Here is a 14,772-nt window from a genome sequence, read left to right as displayed (position 1 = left end):
AAGCATGATTACTTTTAACCACTCTGTTGGAGAGTATTTCAGAAGAACCTGCCCCATGTAAGAAAATTTTGAATTGTCAGGAAGTGCCAAGATCAGAAATATTTTGAGACAAATCCTGTTTATGTTGGGTTTCAGTGTCTCTGCAATAAAGAAAGCAGGGAATAAACCCCTGAAGCAATGAAGCAGAGCAAAGGTGGAACATTTGGATGGTCAGTTTGTTCCCTAATGATATTGGCCAACTGAATTCAGGGGTCATATCCTGGGGGGTGCAAAGCTTCTTTTACTTCCAACACCTGGTTGTGTCCCAGCACTTTATTTGTTGTGAAGAGAAATAAACAGAATCCCCAACCAACAAGCTGCAGCCCAGAACTGAGTGGGAATGACAGAAATGAAGGCCTTTGAAAAGTAGCTTTGGAAAGCATCAACTTCCTAGACAGTGTCAAACCCTCAGGCCTGGCTAGGCACAGGGCTGGCTGCCCTTGGGAAGGGAAGGCAAAGGGATGGAGTTGGGGTGGGGGTTCTGTGGCCATGGAAACAAGAGAACCAGGGGTGAGTGCGTCACAAAGGGGCAGCCCCGCTCTGGAGCTGGGAAGGTTATGGGTGACACTGACACAGCGGCTGGAGACACAGCAGGAGACACGTCTGGCTCTGCTGTCTGTGCCCACTGCTGGCCATTGGAGTCACCCCACCTTGTTCTAAGGCTGGGGACCAGCTCCTGTCACTGTCCATCCCCGACAGTTCCCAAATTCAACCCCAGATACTTCTATGAGACACAAGCAGAGGTTCAAACTTGGATTCTACTGGAAAAGGAAAGGCCACAGAAGGAAAAGGTGAGGATAGAAAGGACCTGAAAGGCCTGACCCAAATGGAGAAAAATCCCACCAGCGTTCAGGGAAAATTGGCCCATGGTGGTCAGTACTGGCCCTGTGTCAGAGTTGGTGGCTGACAGCTACAGGTGATCCTGCAAGGACGCCCATGGCATCGCAACATTCTGTCATTAGTTTATGCTGCTTTCTCCTTTTTGATAGCAGCCAAATCACTCATACTGTCAGCCAGGACAGGGACTGTGGCCACAGATGACCATAAATTGGAAATGGTCAGAAGATGCAAGTCCTGTTTCTTTCTTTGCCATCAGTGTTGGGTTGTCTCTGTATGCTCCAGAAGTCAAGCAAATAACGACAAAGACTTCCAGAGCTAGTAGCTAAAGAAGCGATTTATTGAAAAAGCGAACTACATTTATAGTGTGGTTCACAAGCTGCAAACAGAATAGCAGTCCATTGGACAATAGAAGAAAACAAACCCTGTCACATAGTGTGAGAACTGTTTCTCAACCAACACCTGGTGCTTTATCGTTATTATTAATTCCTTTCTATTTTTCAGCAGCATGCCTTGAAATGTAGTACCCCATGTATGCATTGTAACCCATAACACAGCTCTGGATGGACAGTGAAAATGAGAGGAAAATTCATAATTCTGTAGGTCCCGGTGGATGCAGACTGTGAAGGTGAAGACACCCTCTAAGTCTAAAGCAGAAAAAGGAACTTTTCTCTCTTAAGTGAACTGAAATGATTATTTGAGTGGATAACTGACTGAAGTGTTCTCTGTATGTGGTTGGTAAGTGACCTGTTTTGAAAAGACAGGTGTCTGCCAGTAAAGGCAGAAGTTTTCCTTTGAAATAGAGACTTTAATTGCACTTCCCCCAAGTATTATAATTGTTTGAATCAAGGACTCTGAGGCAGAGATAAGGGGGTAGGAATAACAGCTCTTTTACTATTATATCAAACCGTACAAGCAGAAAACAACAGCAGTTGTTAAAATTGCTAACAGAACAGAATAGATAACTTGATGTCAGTCCCTTTAGATGCAAGCACACTGTTTCTGTGCTTAGTCCACAGCCCAGAGCTGCCGAGGGCAGGTGGGAGCAGAGGCGGGAGGGGGCGACAGCGGCCACGCCGGTCTCGGGCGAGAACGGGCTGGAGCGGCGGCTCCTCGCTCACCGTTTGTGTCCGGGTGATCAGCTGTGTCCGCAGAGGCAGGAGGCTGGAATGGGGCAGATGCAGGGCAGGTGATCACAGAGGGTCTGGCTCTCCTGTGTTCCACCGTGTGGGCTGCAGACAGGGTGTCCTGCTCCGAGCTCGCCGGAAACATGGGTCCCCTCTGGAAGACCGAGAGGCCCCTCCAGGAGCTGTTCCCACCGACCCCTTATGTCTAGAGTCATCAGAGATCCTGGGTGTAACCCGGCCAGCTCCATTGGCATGATAATGGGAAAAATTCTTTAAATTGACACAGTAATAGAAAAACACTCAACCCCCAACAGTAAGAAATGTGGACTGAAGGGAAGAGGGAATAATCTAGAAATCTTATTCTGAATTATTTTTTGTGTGTGTTATCAATAAATTTCTTCTTGTACTTTGGTTTTAAGTTTTAAGCCTGTGTTGTCTTTACTCCTAAATCCTATCTCTAAAGGAAATTAAACATTTGAAATTGGCAAACCCTCTAGTCACACTCTGACAGCAGTATTTGAGTAAGATAGTAAAAGATTTTAAAGTTCAGCAATAGAACATGTTATAGTTAGTTCGAAGTTTAAGATGTATTAATGTAGGTTTGTGAAGTGTTATATGATTGATTGAAAAATGACACATTGTGGCAAAGCCATGAGAAGAGAAGCAATTAATGATTGGTGTAAAAAGACGCTAGTGAACTTCATAGAAGTATTTGGCTAAAAAACTAACATAATGCATTGAAGCTAAGAAATAGGTGGCTTCTGATATTATGGCCTTGGATGTGAACCTTTAATGTCTTACTCTTCTATGAGACTGATGCAATAAAGCAATAAACCATCTTTTATGATGTCTCTCAGTTACCCTGTCTTTTGAAATGTTAATCTCCTGATAGGAAATTTTTGGACATCAGACCTACCCTTTGAAATCAATGGGGATAAAAGGAAACCAGGTCTACCATATTAAAAATCAAATGGGATGTAGGGATCAAAGGTCTACCCTATTGAAATCAATGGGGATTTAGGGAAACCTCGTCTACCCATTAAAGCCAATGTGGATTTGGGGCTAAAATGAGATTTGGGTAAATCTGGCAGAAATCTTGGGCTGAATTCTGTGAATTTCCGCTCCAGGATTGCAGTGTTAATGCTCTAAAAATCCTGGATGAATTCCTGCAAGCCAGTCCTGAATCCCTGAACCCACACATGTGGCCTGTGCTGAAACTGTGCCTCCAAGTAAGCCCAAAAAATCTGTTTTCAGCCCAATATCTGAGAATTCTAAGGCCAAAATTGGGATTTTTAGCAATGTAACTTTGGGGACATTGCGTCTACCCATTGAAGTCAATGGGGATTGAGGGACACCAGGTTTTGCTAGGAATAGGACTTGATCGGGAATGGTTACTAGTTGAACTGGGAACACTGGGAAGAGCTAAGAGGGAGCACTGGGGGAGGAACTGGAACCACTGGGGGGAAACTGGAAGTACTAGAAAGGAGAAAAGGGGGAAAATGGGTAAACTGTGAGCACTGGGAGAACTGGGAGGGCAAACAAGTCAAACTGGGAGCTATTCCTTGGAGCACTGGGAGCAGCTAAGGGAGTCACTGGGGTTACTGGGAGCACTGGGGCACGACTGGGACTACTGAGAGATTAGTGACAATAATTTGGGATAAACAGGACACCTAGTCTACCCTATTGAAGTCAGAAGGTATTTGGAGAAACACAGTCTACATAATGAAGACAATGCAGATTTTAGGGACACCAGGTCTACCCAATCAAAGCAATGAGGGATTTTGGGACACTAATTTTGGGGGAGCCCAGGAGTGTTGGATTATCCAGGTGTCCAAGGGTTACCCAGGTGTATCCAGATGACTTGTGGGGCGATCCAGGATATTTTTGGACAGTACCCAGGTGTAACCAGGTGATTTTTTGGGGATACTCGAGTGATTTTTGGGAGTACCGTGGGATACTCAGGTCATTTTTGGGGATATCTAGGTGATTTTTGGATCACTCAAGTGTCCTAACTCACCATTATGGCCCAGGAGAAGATGACGGCCACTGTTGCATCCTCCCAGTCAATGTGGACAAAGATGACCCTCGGTAGGGGAGCACCCTATGTTCAGAGGGCACTTCAAAACTCCAGGTCAGGGCCCCAGGGGTAGGAGGGAACCCCATATTACCTTGGGAGAGGATGCAGCACAAGTACACCAAGGCACTTTGGTCTGTGGGATCAGTGAAGATGATGTTCTGCACCATCTGGAGGGTAAAGGGGCACCCCAAAATCTCAGGGGAACAGTGGGGTCACCCAAATTGATGCTTGGAAAAGCTTTATAACCCACAAAGTTATAGGTATGTATTTTATTCAGCGCTGAGGTGCAGGGGGGATAGCTCCTCCAAAAACAGGCAGAGCTTCGGCAACCTGTTCCTCTCTTTTTATTCTCTACAAACTAGGATTGCACAATGCACCTGATACATATTCATGTCCTAACCCTGCCTGTCCCTGCTTCATATTAAAATTAGCCCCACACCTCTTTGTGGCTGCGCACTGCTCCTTGTTGGTTGTTCTGGTGGTCATCTGGGGTTCCTTGGGATGAAGTAAACAGTCGTCCTCTCAGTTGAATGTTTCACCTTGCCCTCTTAATGTGTGCTTATTAGTCTTTAGTTGCTTTTCAGACCTTGATACCAGTCTTTGCTGGCTCAGGGGTCTAAGGAATCACCATTATCTAGAAGAGATGTCACTCTTCCACCCCATTTATGCAATCTTGGCCCTCTATGTTATCTTGTAGCCTTGCTCTGTCCTCGTGTTTCTGCAAAGACAGAGAAAGTGAAGCATTCATAGAATCTTGTCAGCCCCGTATTAGTTAAAGCATCCTCCTTATTTTTACACTTAACTATTTAATTTTAATTTTAATTCCCCCTGTTTCAGTGTCACCATGGCTCCTTGGTTTTACAGGGCTCAAAGCATCATCTTTGACCATTGGTTTCATAGGGATTCTGAGTTTCACAATGGTCCTCCTGATTCCATGAGGCACCAGAGTGTCATAATGGTCTCTTTGATTCCATGAGGCTCCTCAGTGTAACCATGGTGTCCTTGGACCTGCATTGTCACAACTGACCCATGGTTCCATGAGGTTCTGCAGTGTCACCATGGTCACTGTCAGAGGCTGGATGAGATCAGTGTCCCAGACACCTTGGGATGAGCTGTCAGTCAGTCACACAGTGGGCTGGTGCTGACCCAGGCTCTGATTGTCCGAGCAATCACAAGTCCCACCTGGGGGGAGGACCACAAAGGCCCAGGGGCTTAAAAAACACAGACCATAGACTCAGCCTATGGTCTTTACCCTTCCTTCTGCTCCTGTGGTCTGTGTCACACCAAAGGAAATGCTCCACACCCAACCCTGGAGTCCCAGCCCAGCTCCTGAGTGACCAAATGACTGGGGACTTCCCAGGGGAAGGACCCAGGAAGACCAAGGAGAATTTAGAACAGACCACTAGGTAAGAACACATCTTGACCCTACCTACCCTTGGAATTTTGAACTGAACACTGCTGGAATCCAGGAGCTGCTAGCAGTGTGTGTGCTTCTCTATAACTATTTTGTCTTTGTGTCTTCTATTTCTTGTGTTTCTGTCCTCTTCCAAATTTTGAGTAACTTGGGGAGGGGGATTGATAGGCAGGGCCATTGGCTGCTGAGGTCCTGCCTGCTTCCCCCTCCACTCAGAATGGCCAGACTGGCCCATGGTGTGGCTAGAATGCTGCCCCGATGAGTTTCTCCAGAAATCACAAGGCAAGGGGGAAGGGTAGCCATGAGTGCAGCCTCTGAGTTCTAGTCTGGCTGTCGAGATCCTGCCCCCTCCCAGAGCAGCCCCTGCCCTTCTGGCCTTGGCCCCTGCTACCCTGGCCCAGGTCCCTAGCACAGCCACAAAAAAGTTCCCATTGTAAAGTATCTCTGGGCTGTGGCCCAGGAGAGATCACTTCTGCAGGATCAGGCAAAATATTAACTCTTTCACTGACAGAATGAGACTTGCAGACCCTTTGTTCTCTCTCCTGAGTGGAAGAACGGGACCAAGGTGAAGATAGGCACAGAAACAGCATGAAAATACCAAGGTCAGACAAAAGGAAGAGTCAGGTTTCCGATGACAGAAGGAGGTGAGTCGTGGACTGAAATTTCTCTGGTTTTAAGCCATGGAGAAGAGACTCTTGTTTCCATATAACTCATAAAAAATGCATTATGGGGAGGATGAATTGTTGTAACAGTAGACATGAGCAGAGGCATTTGTACTAAAGAAAGCAGATGTTGAAATGACTGTGATCCCATGAGAAATTTGAATAGAGAGGAGAGACATGAAGATCCCTGCTGTCCCCCAGGGAAGAGAAGAAGAAAGAACTCTGTTTTCAAAGATGAAAAGAGCTTTTGTTTTAACTATTATAATCTTTAAAGTGTACCCCATAACTTGATATCGTCTTCACAGTTAGATTTGGGATAACTATAAATCAAGGAAGGGATTTCTACAGAGGGATCCAATTTACATTCTCCAGAATGGCTGATTCACTGTGACATAGAGGCCAGGAGAAAACTGTTTTCTTGTGGAGAAATCTCCATAGACTGAAGAGAAGTTCTCCTCACCCAAGTAAATCGGTGAATAGCTGCTTTTAGAGATGGTAAACTGACTGATCTGTTTCTGTACTTTATCAGTGTGAAAGAAAAGAAGTTGTGGGGGGAAGAGTAGTGTTCTGAAAGTTTTATTCTGAGGTGGTTTTTTCTCGTACTTTCTTAGTACCCTTTAAAGTTTGAGCTTGTTTGGCCTTCCTCATAATCCTATATCACAGCAGTAAATGTGCATAAAATTCTAGTGGATGCACTGGCAATTTGTCCAAGGCTAAATCCATGGCAAACTTAAAATTGAACTCTACTTTCTTGAGCTCTTCAGTTCAGGAATTCAGTGACAAAGGCTCATAAATATTTCTTCAAAACACCCAAACAAGGAATGCCCCTGAAAATAATTTAAGTTTTCAATTCTTCTGTGGTAAATTAGACAGATTTCAGAAGCATATTCAAAGTGAATATATTGTATATTATATTGAAAGCATTGCAGAGAGAAGTGTTTTGTCCTTTTAAGTTTTCATATTTATAGATTGATACCAGCAATGTCCAATTCATATTGACCCCCTGCACCTTCTAATGCAGTCTGAATAGATATGAAAAACAGGACACACCATGGCTGACAGTCAATAACACTTTGTCTCCACTCTCCAACATTTCCATCATCCAACCCCTGGAACTCCAGTGGATCAGGAATGGTGTGGCCAGCAGGACCAGGGCAGTGATTCTTCCCCTGTGCTTGGCACTGGTTGGGCAGCACTCGAGTGCTGTGTCCAGTTCTTGTCCCCCAGTTTAGGAAGGACATGGAGGGACTGGAGCATGTCCAGAGAAGGGTAACAAGGCTGGTGAGGGGTCTGGAACACAAGTCCAGTGAGGAGAGGCTGAGAGAACTGAGGATGTTTATCCTGGAGAAAAGGATGCTCAGGGGAGACCTCTCTACAGCTCCCTGACTGGAGAGTCGAGCCAAATAGGACTCAGGCTCTTTTCCCAATGAACAGAAACAGGACAGGAGGACACAGCCTTAGGCTGCACCAGGGGAGGTTTAGGCTGGACATTAGGAAATATTCTTTACAAAGAAGGTGATTGGGCATTGCATTGGACTGCCCAGAGAGGTGGGTGAGTCACTGTCCCTGGAAGTGTTTCAGGAAAGACTGGATGTGGCACTGAGTGTCATGGTCTGGGTAGCAAGGTGGTGTTGGGTCACAGGTTGGACTTGATGTTCTCAAAGGTCTTTTCCAGCCTGGGTGATTCTGGGATGATTGTGACACTGCAGGGCCCTGGGGAAGCAAGGGGCCATTGTGACACTGCAGGACCTCATGGAACTGAGAGGACCATGGTGACACTGTGTACGACATGGCACCACAGAGCCAAGGGGCCACTGTGACACTGTGGGGCTACATGGAAGCAAGGAGTCCATTGTGACACTCTGGTTCCTTGTGGAACCACAGAGGCCACTGTGACACTGCAGGGCCTTGTGGAACCAAGGGGCCACTGTGACACTGTGGGACCAAGGAGAGCCTTGTGGAAGCCTGGGGCCCAATGGAATCAAGGGACCATTTTTCCACTGCAAGGACTCTTGGAACAAAGGGAACAACGGTGACACTGCGGTGCCCCATGGAACCAAGGGTCCCTGTGACACTGCAGCACCAAGGAATTCATGGTGGCACTTGGAGGCCTCATGGAACCAAGAGGCCACTGTGACCTTGCAGGGCCTTGTGGGACCATGCAGAGCATTGTGACAGAGCAGGACCTCGTGTAATGATGGGGCCATTGTGACACTGCAGGGCTCCATGGAACCAAGGGGCCAGTGCTGCTCCTCAGGGGCTGATGGAATGAAGGAAACATGTTTGACACCATGGTGTCCCTTGAGACCAAGAGGCCATTGTGGCACTGTGGGACCAAGGAGAGCATTGCTGCACTGTAAGACCTCATGGAACCAAGGATCCACTGTGACAGTGCAAGCCTGAAGGATCCTGGGACTCTGGGACACCAAGGGGTCCCCTGGAACCAAAGGGACATTGTGACACGGGGAGGCCTCATGGAATCATGGAGACCATTGTGACACCCTAGGGCCTCATGGAATTGTGGTGACACCAAGTTGTCTTGGAGTATGGATCTGCAGGAGGGTAGGAAGGCTCTGCAGAGGGGCCTGGACAGGCTGGTTCCAGGGTCCAAATCCACCATGGTGAGGTTTAACAAGACCAAGTGCCAGGTCCTGCACTTTGGCCGCAACAACCCCTGTAGCTTTACAGGCTGGGGACAGAGTGGCTGGACAGCAGCCAGGCAGAAAGGGACCTGAGGGCACTGATGGACAGCAGGCTGGACATGAACCAGCAGTGTCTCCAGGTGGCCAAGAAGGCCAATAGTACCTGGCCTGGATCAAGAATGGTGTGGCCAGCAGGAGCAGGGCAGTGATTCTTGCCCTGACCTCAGCACTGATTGGAAGCACCTCAAGTTCCTGTCCTGTCCAGGGCCTCTCAATTTAGGAAGAACGTGGAGGGCCTAGAACGTGTCCAGAGAAGGGAAACAAGGCTGGTGAGGGGTCTGGAACACAAGTGCTATGGGAGTGGCTGAGAAAGCTGGGGATGTTTATCCTGGAGAAAAGTAGTCTCAGGAGTGACCTTATCCCTCTCTACAACTTCCTGAAAGGTGGTTGTGGTCAGGTGGGGTTGGTCTTTTTCATCAGGCAACAACTGACAGAATGAGAGGTCTGTCATAAGCTGTGTCAAGGGAAATATAGGTTGGATATTAGGAAAAAGTTTTTACAGAAAGGGTGATAAAGTCCTGGAATGATCTGCACGGGGATTGGTGGAGACACCATCCCTGGATGTGTTTAAAAAAAGACTGGATATGGCACTCGGTGGCATATGAAAGTGTTACGCAGCAGTTGGACCTGATGATCTTGATCTTCCAACCTAGTGATCCTGTGATTCTGTCATTCTGTGAATTCTTTGAGTCTTTCAGCTGAATTCTCTGTTCCTGACCTTTCTCTGGATTCCTGTTGCAGATGGAAGCTGCTGGTGCCATTCTCACCTTTAACCCCTAATTGGAATGCAGACAGATGTTCCCAGGTGTGTTATGCAGGTCTTGCTGAATGTTTGTAATTTTTGTATCCTCATGGCACCAAGGAGACCCTTGTGGAACTGTGGAAACTCATGGAACCAAAAAGTCATTGAGAGATTGGGGTGGGATGGTACCAAGGAGAGCATTGTGATACTGCAGGTCCAAGGACACCATGGTGACACTATGGAAACTCATGGAACCATGGGCACTGTGACACAGCAGGGCCTTGTGGAACCAAGGAGTGGTATGTGACTCATCCAAACCTCATTGAACCAATGTGACACTTCAGAGCCTTGTGGACCAAGGGGACCACAGTGACACTGTGGGGTCCATGGAACCAAGGAGTCATGGTGACACTGTGGAGCCCCGTGGAACAGAGAGGCAACTGTGACACTGCAGGGCTTTGTGGAGCCCAGGGGCTGATGTGACACTGCGTGACCACATGGAGCCAAGGAGAGCATTGTGACACTGAACCTAGTGGAATTGTTGCAAATGATACAAACTTGAAGTTTTTTAATGTAACTTCAGTCAGGGGTTTGTTTGCTTTTGCCCAGGCAGAGGGAAATTGAAGTTTCTCTTGAAAAGACTCTGTTCACTGAGGTTGGGTGAGGCCTGATGAGCTTAGCATCTGCAAATTGGGAGTAACCAGAAGATACGGAGGTAAATAAGCATTAATGACATCATCCCCATTGTAGTTGGAGACACCTGGTCTGGGAAAAGATTGGTAAAAGAACCAATGAATGAAGGCCTAATTCACATCAAAGGGAAAAGGATCAATAAACAACAGGAGATTGAATACTAAGAACTGTGAAATTTAGATCAATTAATTTCTTCAATGAAACCTGAATTTCTTTGGGTTTTGTCTGTATAAATACATCAAAAACCTAGTAAAGAGCCATGTATGATGGAATGATTTTCACTGCACAAGGCAGTCATGTGTGGATGGAATGATTTCTATTGCACATACTGGCCACAGTAACATCCTGGCCAGAATAAAGAAATGCCTAAATTCCCTAACACTGAGGAGATACTGTAGGGGAGTTTCTGTTTTTCATGCAGTTTCAGTGTCAGTCCCACTGAGGTCCATCACCAACACAGGCTCCTCCTGGACTCCTTGGAGGAGAGAATTGGGGGTGCTGATTACACAAAGTTCTCAGACACACCAAGGGAAAAGAAAAACCCATAGCAGGGAGTCCCTGGGCTCTGCTGCTACTGCCAGAGCCTGGCAGGGACCTCAACCCTGCCAGTGTCACCCTGCCCTGCCCCTGCCCAAGGTGCCCCAGGGCCAAAGGGATGGACACAGGGAGCTCTGGGCACAGGAACTCATCCCAGCCCCGCATCCAGGGGGTCCCAGGGGACATTACCCTCTGGAAACTCCAGAAACAGCTGAAGGTGTTTGCTCTCACTGAGTTTATGTCCCCTCACACACACACACAATTTCAGGACTGTGGAATGTCCCTGCACTGCAAACACAGACTCCTGATCCGGTCACTTGATGTCCTTCCAAGCAGGGAAGAGCAACCTCTGTGACCTGGGGTGAGAGGCCACTGCTGGAAGTGGCAATGGCTTTGTAGGGGCACTGCTGGGACAGCCCCACCCTGAACAGTGCCACACTTTGGCTGTCACTGCTGTTCTCCTCTCCAGGGCTCTGTGTTTGGAACATCCTTGAGAGCAAACGGGGAAGGAGATTAAAGCTTTCAGGCCCTGCACTGGGGACATGCCCTTGCATGATGGAAATGCTGTTGCAGAGCCCAGCTCTGTCCCAGCAGTGCCCATGGCCTGTCCCTGCCTGCAGTGCCTGGACAGTCACACAGCAGGACAGGGACTGAGCTTAGAGAGCCCTGAGACATTAAACCAACACAGGGGCTCTAAAGAGAAGCATGGAAGTGAAGGAAGGGGAGGTTATGGAGCAGAAGCCCTGGGGCTGCCAGGCAGGGAGGAGCACTGAGATTCCCTTTTCACCCTAGGTGCGCCTAGAGGCACCAACACTGCAGCTCCAGAGAAGTCAGGGAGGAAAGATATCAGGCAAACACAGCAACACTGAGTTCTTTATTTTGTGTAGGCACATATGTAGTACAATTCCTGGGTTATATAGCCTGCAGTTCACACTAGAAATGTGAATAGCGAACTAAAAAAGGTATAGATGAAAGTTTCACAGTTAACAAATTCTCAAAAATATAATACTTGTGCCAGCAAAAAAACCCCAAAAGACACAGAGTGGGCATTAATGAGTAACACCGGAAGAGCTATACAGGGAAATGAGAGTTTATTCCTTCTGAAAAGTGTTCATGATGATTTTCCTCAGGCCATCCTTGAGCTCCTGGTTCCTCAGGCTGTAGATGAGGGGGTTCAAGACTGGAGGCACCACTGAGTACAGAACTGACACTGCCAGATCCAGGGATGGGGAGGACATGGAGGGGGGCTTCAGATTAGCAAATGTGCCAGTACTGAGGAACAGAGAGAGCACGGCCAGGTGAGGGAGGCAGGTGGAAAAGACTTTGTGCCGTCCCTGCTCAGAGGGGATCCTCAGCACCGCCCTGAAGATCTGCACATACGAGAAAACAATGAACACAAAACATCCGACTGCTAAAATGGCACTAACACCAAGAAATCCACGTTCTCTGAGGTTTGAGTGTGAACAGGAGAGCTTGAGGATGTGTGGGATTTCACAGAAAAACTGGCCCAGGGCATTGCCATGGCACAAGGGCAGGGAAAATATGTTGCCTGTGTGCAGCAGAGCATAGAGAAAGCCACTGGCCCAGGCAGCTGCTGCCATGTGGGCACAAGCTCTGCTGCCCAGGAGGGTCCCGTAGTGCAGGGGTTTGCAGATGGACACGTAGTGGTCGTAGCACATGACGGTCAGGAGGGAATACTCTGATCCAAGGAAGAAGACAAGCAAAAATACCTGTGCAGCACATCCTGAGTAGGAGATGTTCCTGGTGTCCCAGAGGGAATTGTGCATGGCTTTGGGCACAGTGGTGCAGATGCAGCCCAGGTCAGTGAGGGCCAGGTTGAGCAGGAAGAAGAACATGGGGGTGTGCAGGTGGTGGCCGCAGGCAATGGCACTGATGATGAGGCCGTTGGCCAGGAGGGCAGTCAGGGAGATGCCCAGGAAGAGGCAGAAATGCAGGAGCTGCAACTGCCGCGTGTCTGCCAATGGCAGCAGGAGGAAGTGGCTGATGGAGCTGCTGTTGGACACTTGTTGTGTCTTGCCATTGGGATCTGTAAAAAAAGTAATCATGGAATATTTTGGTTTATAGAGTACTTTAAATATCCCATTCCATCTTGGTGGCACTTTGTCCCCATTGCCTGCCCAGGGCTCTGCTGCCTGGAGCTGTCCCTGCCAGCAGCTGCTTCCCTCTGCCCAGGGGTGGGCCCTGCCAGTGCTGTCAGAGCTCAGCCCAGCCCTGGGGGCTCAGCTCTGCCCTGCAGACCCCTTCCAGCACAGGGTATTGCCCAGGACCAGCTCTGCCTCTGCAGACTCTGATGGCAACATCACAGCAGCCCTGAGGAGGCTAGAAAAGTGACACTGATGCTGCCTCTAAGGGACCCTGTGCTGACTTCTGACAATGCATGGTTTCTTAGTTTGTATGTAATATCTAAGAATTTTTCTTTACTTTTCTCAGCCTGAACTGAAAGATGAATATCATTGTGCAATTTTCTATCCAGGCAACCAAGAGCACTAGATTAAAAAATCATGATTTTCCCTTTTATGTAGTCCCTACCTTGCTGTGTTCCCTGTATAATCTGTTGGAAGTATTCTGGAGTTTAATGGCATGCTGGGAGCAGCCCTGAACAATGCAACATCCTCCCCACACAAGGAGAACACTTCCAAGCCTTACCAGATGTCTCCTTCCACCCAACCAGACCTTGTCCCCCAGTGCTGGGGCAGCTCCCAGGGTTGGCTGAGAGCTGTCCCTGGCTGGCAGCAGAGTCCCTGCCCCAGCACAGAGCCCTGGGCTGCAGGACCCTGCTCTGCAGCACAGCCCTGGGCACCCCTGGCTGCTCTACACAAGAGAGAATCAGAGCAGGTACTCAGAGAGTCTGTAGGCATTGGGATGTTCCAGCTTTAGGAGACCACTCCAGGAGCTGCAGCTGTCTTGTCCTGCAGCCAGAGGCTTCCTGTGTCAAGGGCTGGGAGTGATTCTGCCCCAGTCACTTGTGAGCATCTTCCCAGCCCTGACTCATTGAAGCTTTCAATGCCTCTTTGCTGTGCCTGGGGTGGCTGCAGGCAGTGCCCCAGCCCTGCTGGGCTCTGAGAAGAGCTGCTCATCAAGAGAAATGTGTTTTTGAAGCTCTTCTTGGTTTCCTAGGGCTCCTTCTGTGCCAGGAGCTTGGCCCAGCTCAGCAGCACAGACACAGCACAAGGACTTTAATGACCCTCTCAGGGCTTTGGTGCTGTTTACATAAGACTCAGTCCCTGAGAGAGTGTTCAAAAAACTTCTGAAGAACTCAAAGTCAGATTCAAACTCCAAAGTTTCTTTAACTTTTAATGGATCCCAGTAAGGAACACAACAGAGAAAGTGTCCTCGGTTGCATTTGGAGCAGAACACTGGAGACACTGATGACAGCTGGGGACAAACAAGGGAAAGGTGTCTCTGGTGCTGAGCACAGCTGGATTTCAGGAATGCAAAGGGCCAAGGGCTGAGCCCCAGCCCCTGGCAGGGCACATCCTGTCCCTCCCTCATTGCTCAGGGCTCTTCCTGGGGCACTGGGCTCTGGGGATGTGCAATGCCAAGGGCAGGACCATGGGGCAGCTCCTGCCAGGCTGCTGAGCAGGAATAAGGAGGAAATGAGGCCCCAGAACAGCAAGGCTCACTTGTCCCCTGCAGGTCTCAGGCCCAGGGCCAGCAGCCATGGCTCAAGTGCTGCAGCAGTTGGCTCTGGCAGGGCCTTTCAGCTGCTGCCCATCCCTGTGCCCTCTGCAGCCCAGGCTGTGCTACAGTGTCCATGCCCTGCGCCTCTGTCCCTGCAGGCTGTCATCATTCCCTGGCTGCCCCACCTCACTGGCCCTTCCTTTGCTGACAGCTCTGTGTCCTGCCTGCCTCTGCCTGGACACACAAAGCCTTGGGCTGCTCCAGACTCCTTCTGGGGGATGTGTTGTGCCACTCCAGTTC

At 48.7% G+C, this 14,772-nt stretch overlaps 2 protein-coding genes across 2 annotated transcripts in view; one reads left to right on the top strand and one right to left on the bottom strand.

Annotated features, from left to right (window-relative positions):
- LOC306814037 (zinc finger protein 541-like) overlaps positions 1 to 14,772 on the top strand; it is a 263,524-nt gene that overhangs the window by 14,398 nt on the left and 234,354 nt on the right. The gene's annotated exons all lie outside the window — the stretch shown is intronic.
- On the bottom strand, positions 11,763 to 12,896 carry LOC306814040 (olfactory receptor 14C36-like; the record flags this gene model as incomplete). Its single annotated transcript, XM_079329741.1, has 1 exon — positions 11,763 to 12,896. One exon carries the CDS (start codon positions 12,894 to 12,896, stop codon positions 11,922 to 11,924), a length of 975 nt encoding a protein of 324 aa, XP_079185867.1. The 3' UTR covers positions 11,763 to 11,921.

The sequence above is a fragment of the Erithacus rubecula genome (assembly GCF_903797595.1).
Source record: "Erithacus rubecula genome assembly, chromosome: 34".
Lineage (NCBI taxonomy): Eukaryota > Metazoa > Chordata > Aves > Passeriformes > Muscicapidae > Erithacus > Erithacus rubecula.
Note: the sequence above shows the minus strand (reverse complement) of the source record. Positions and strands in the feature narration are given on the sequence as shown.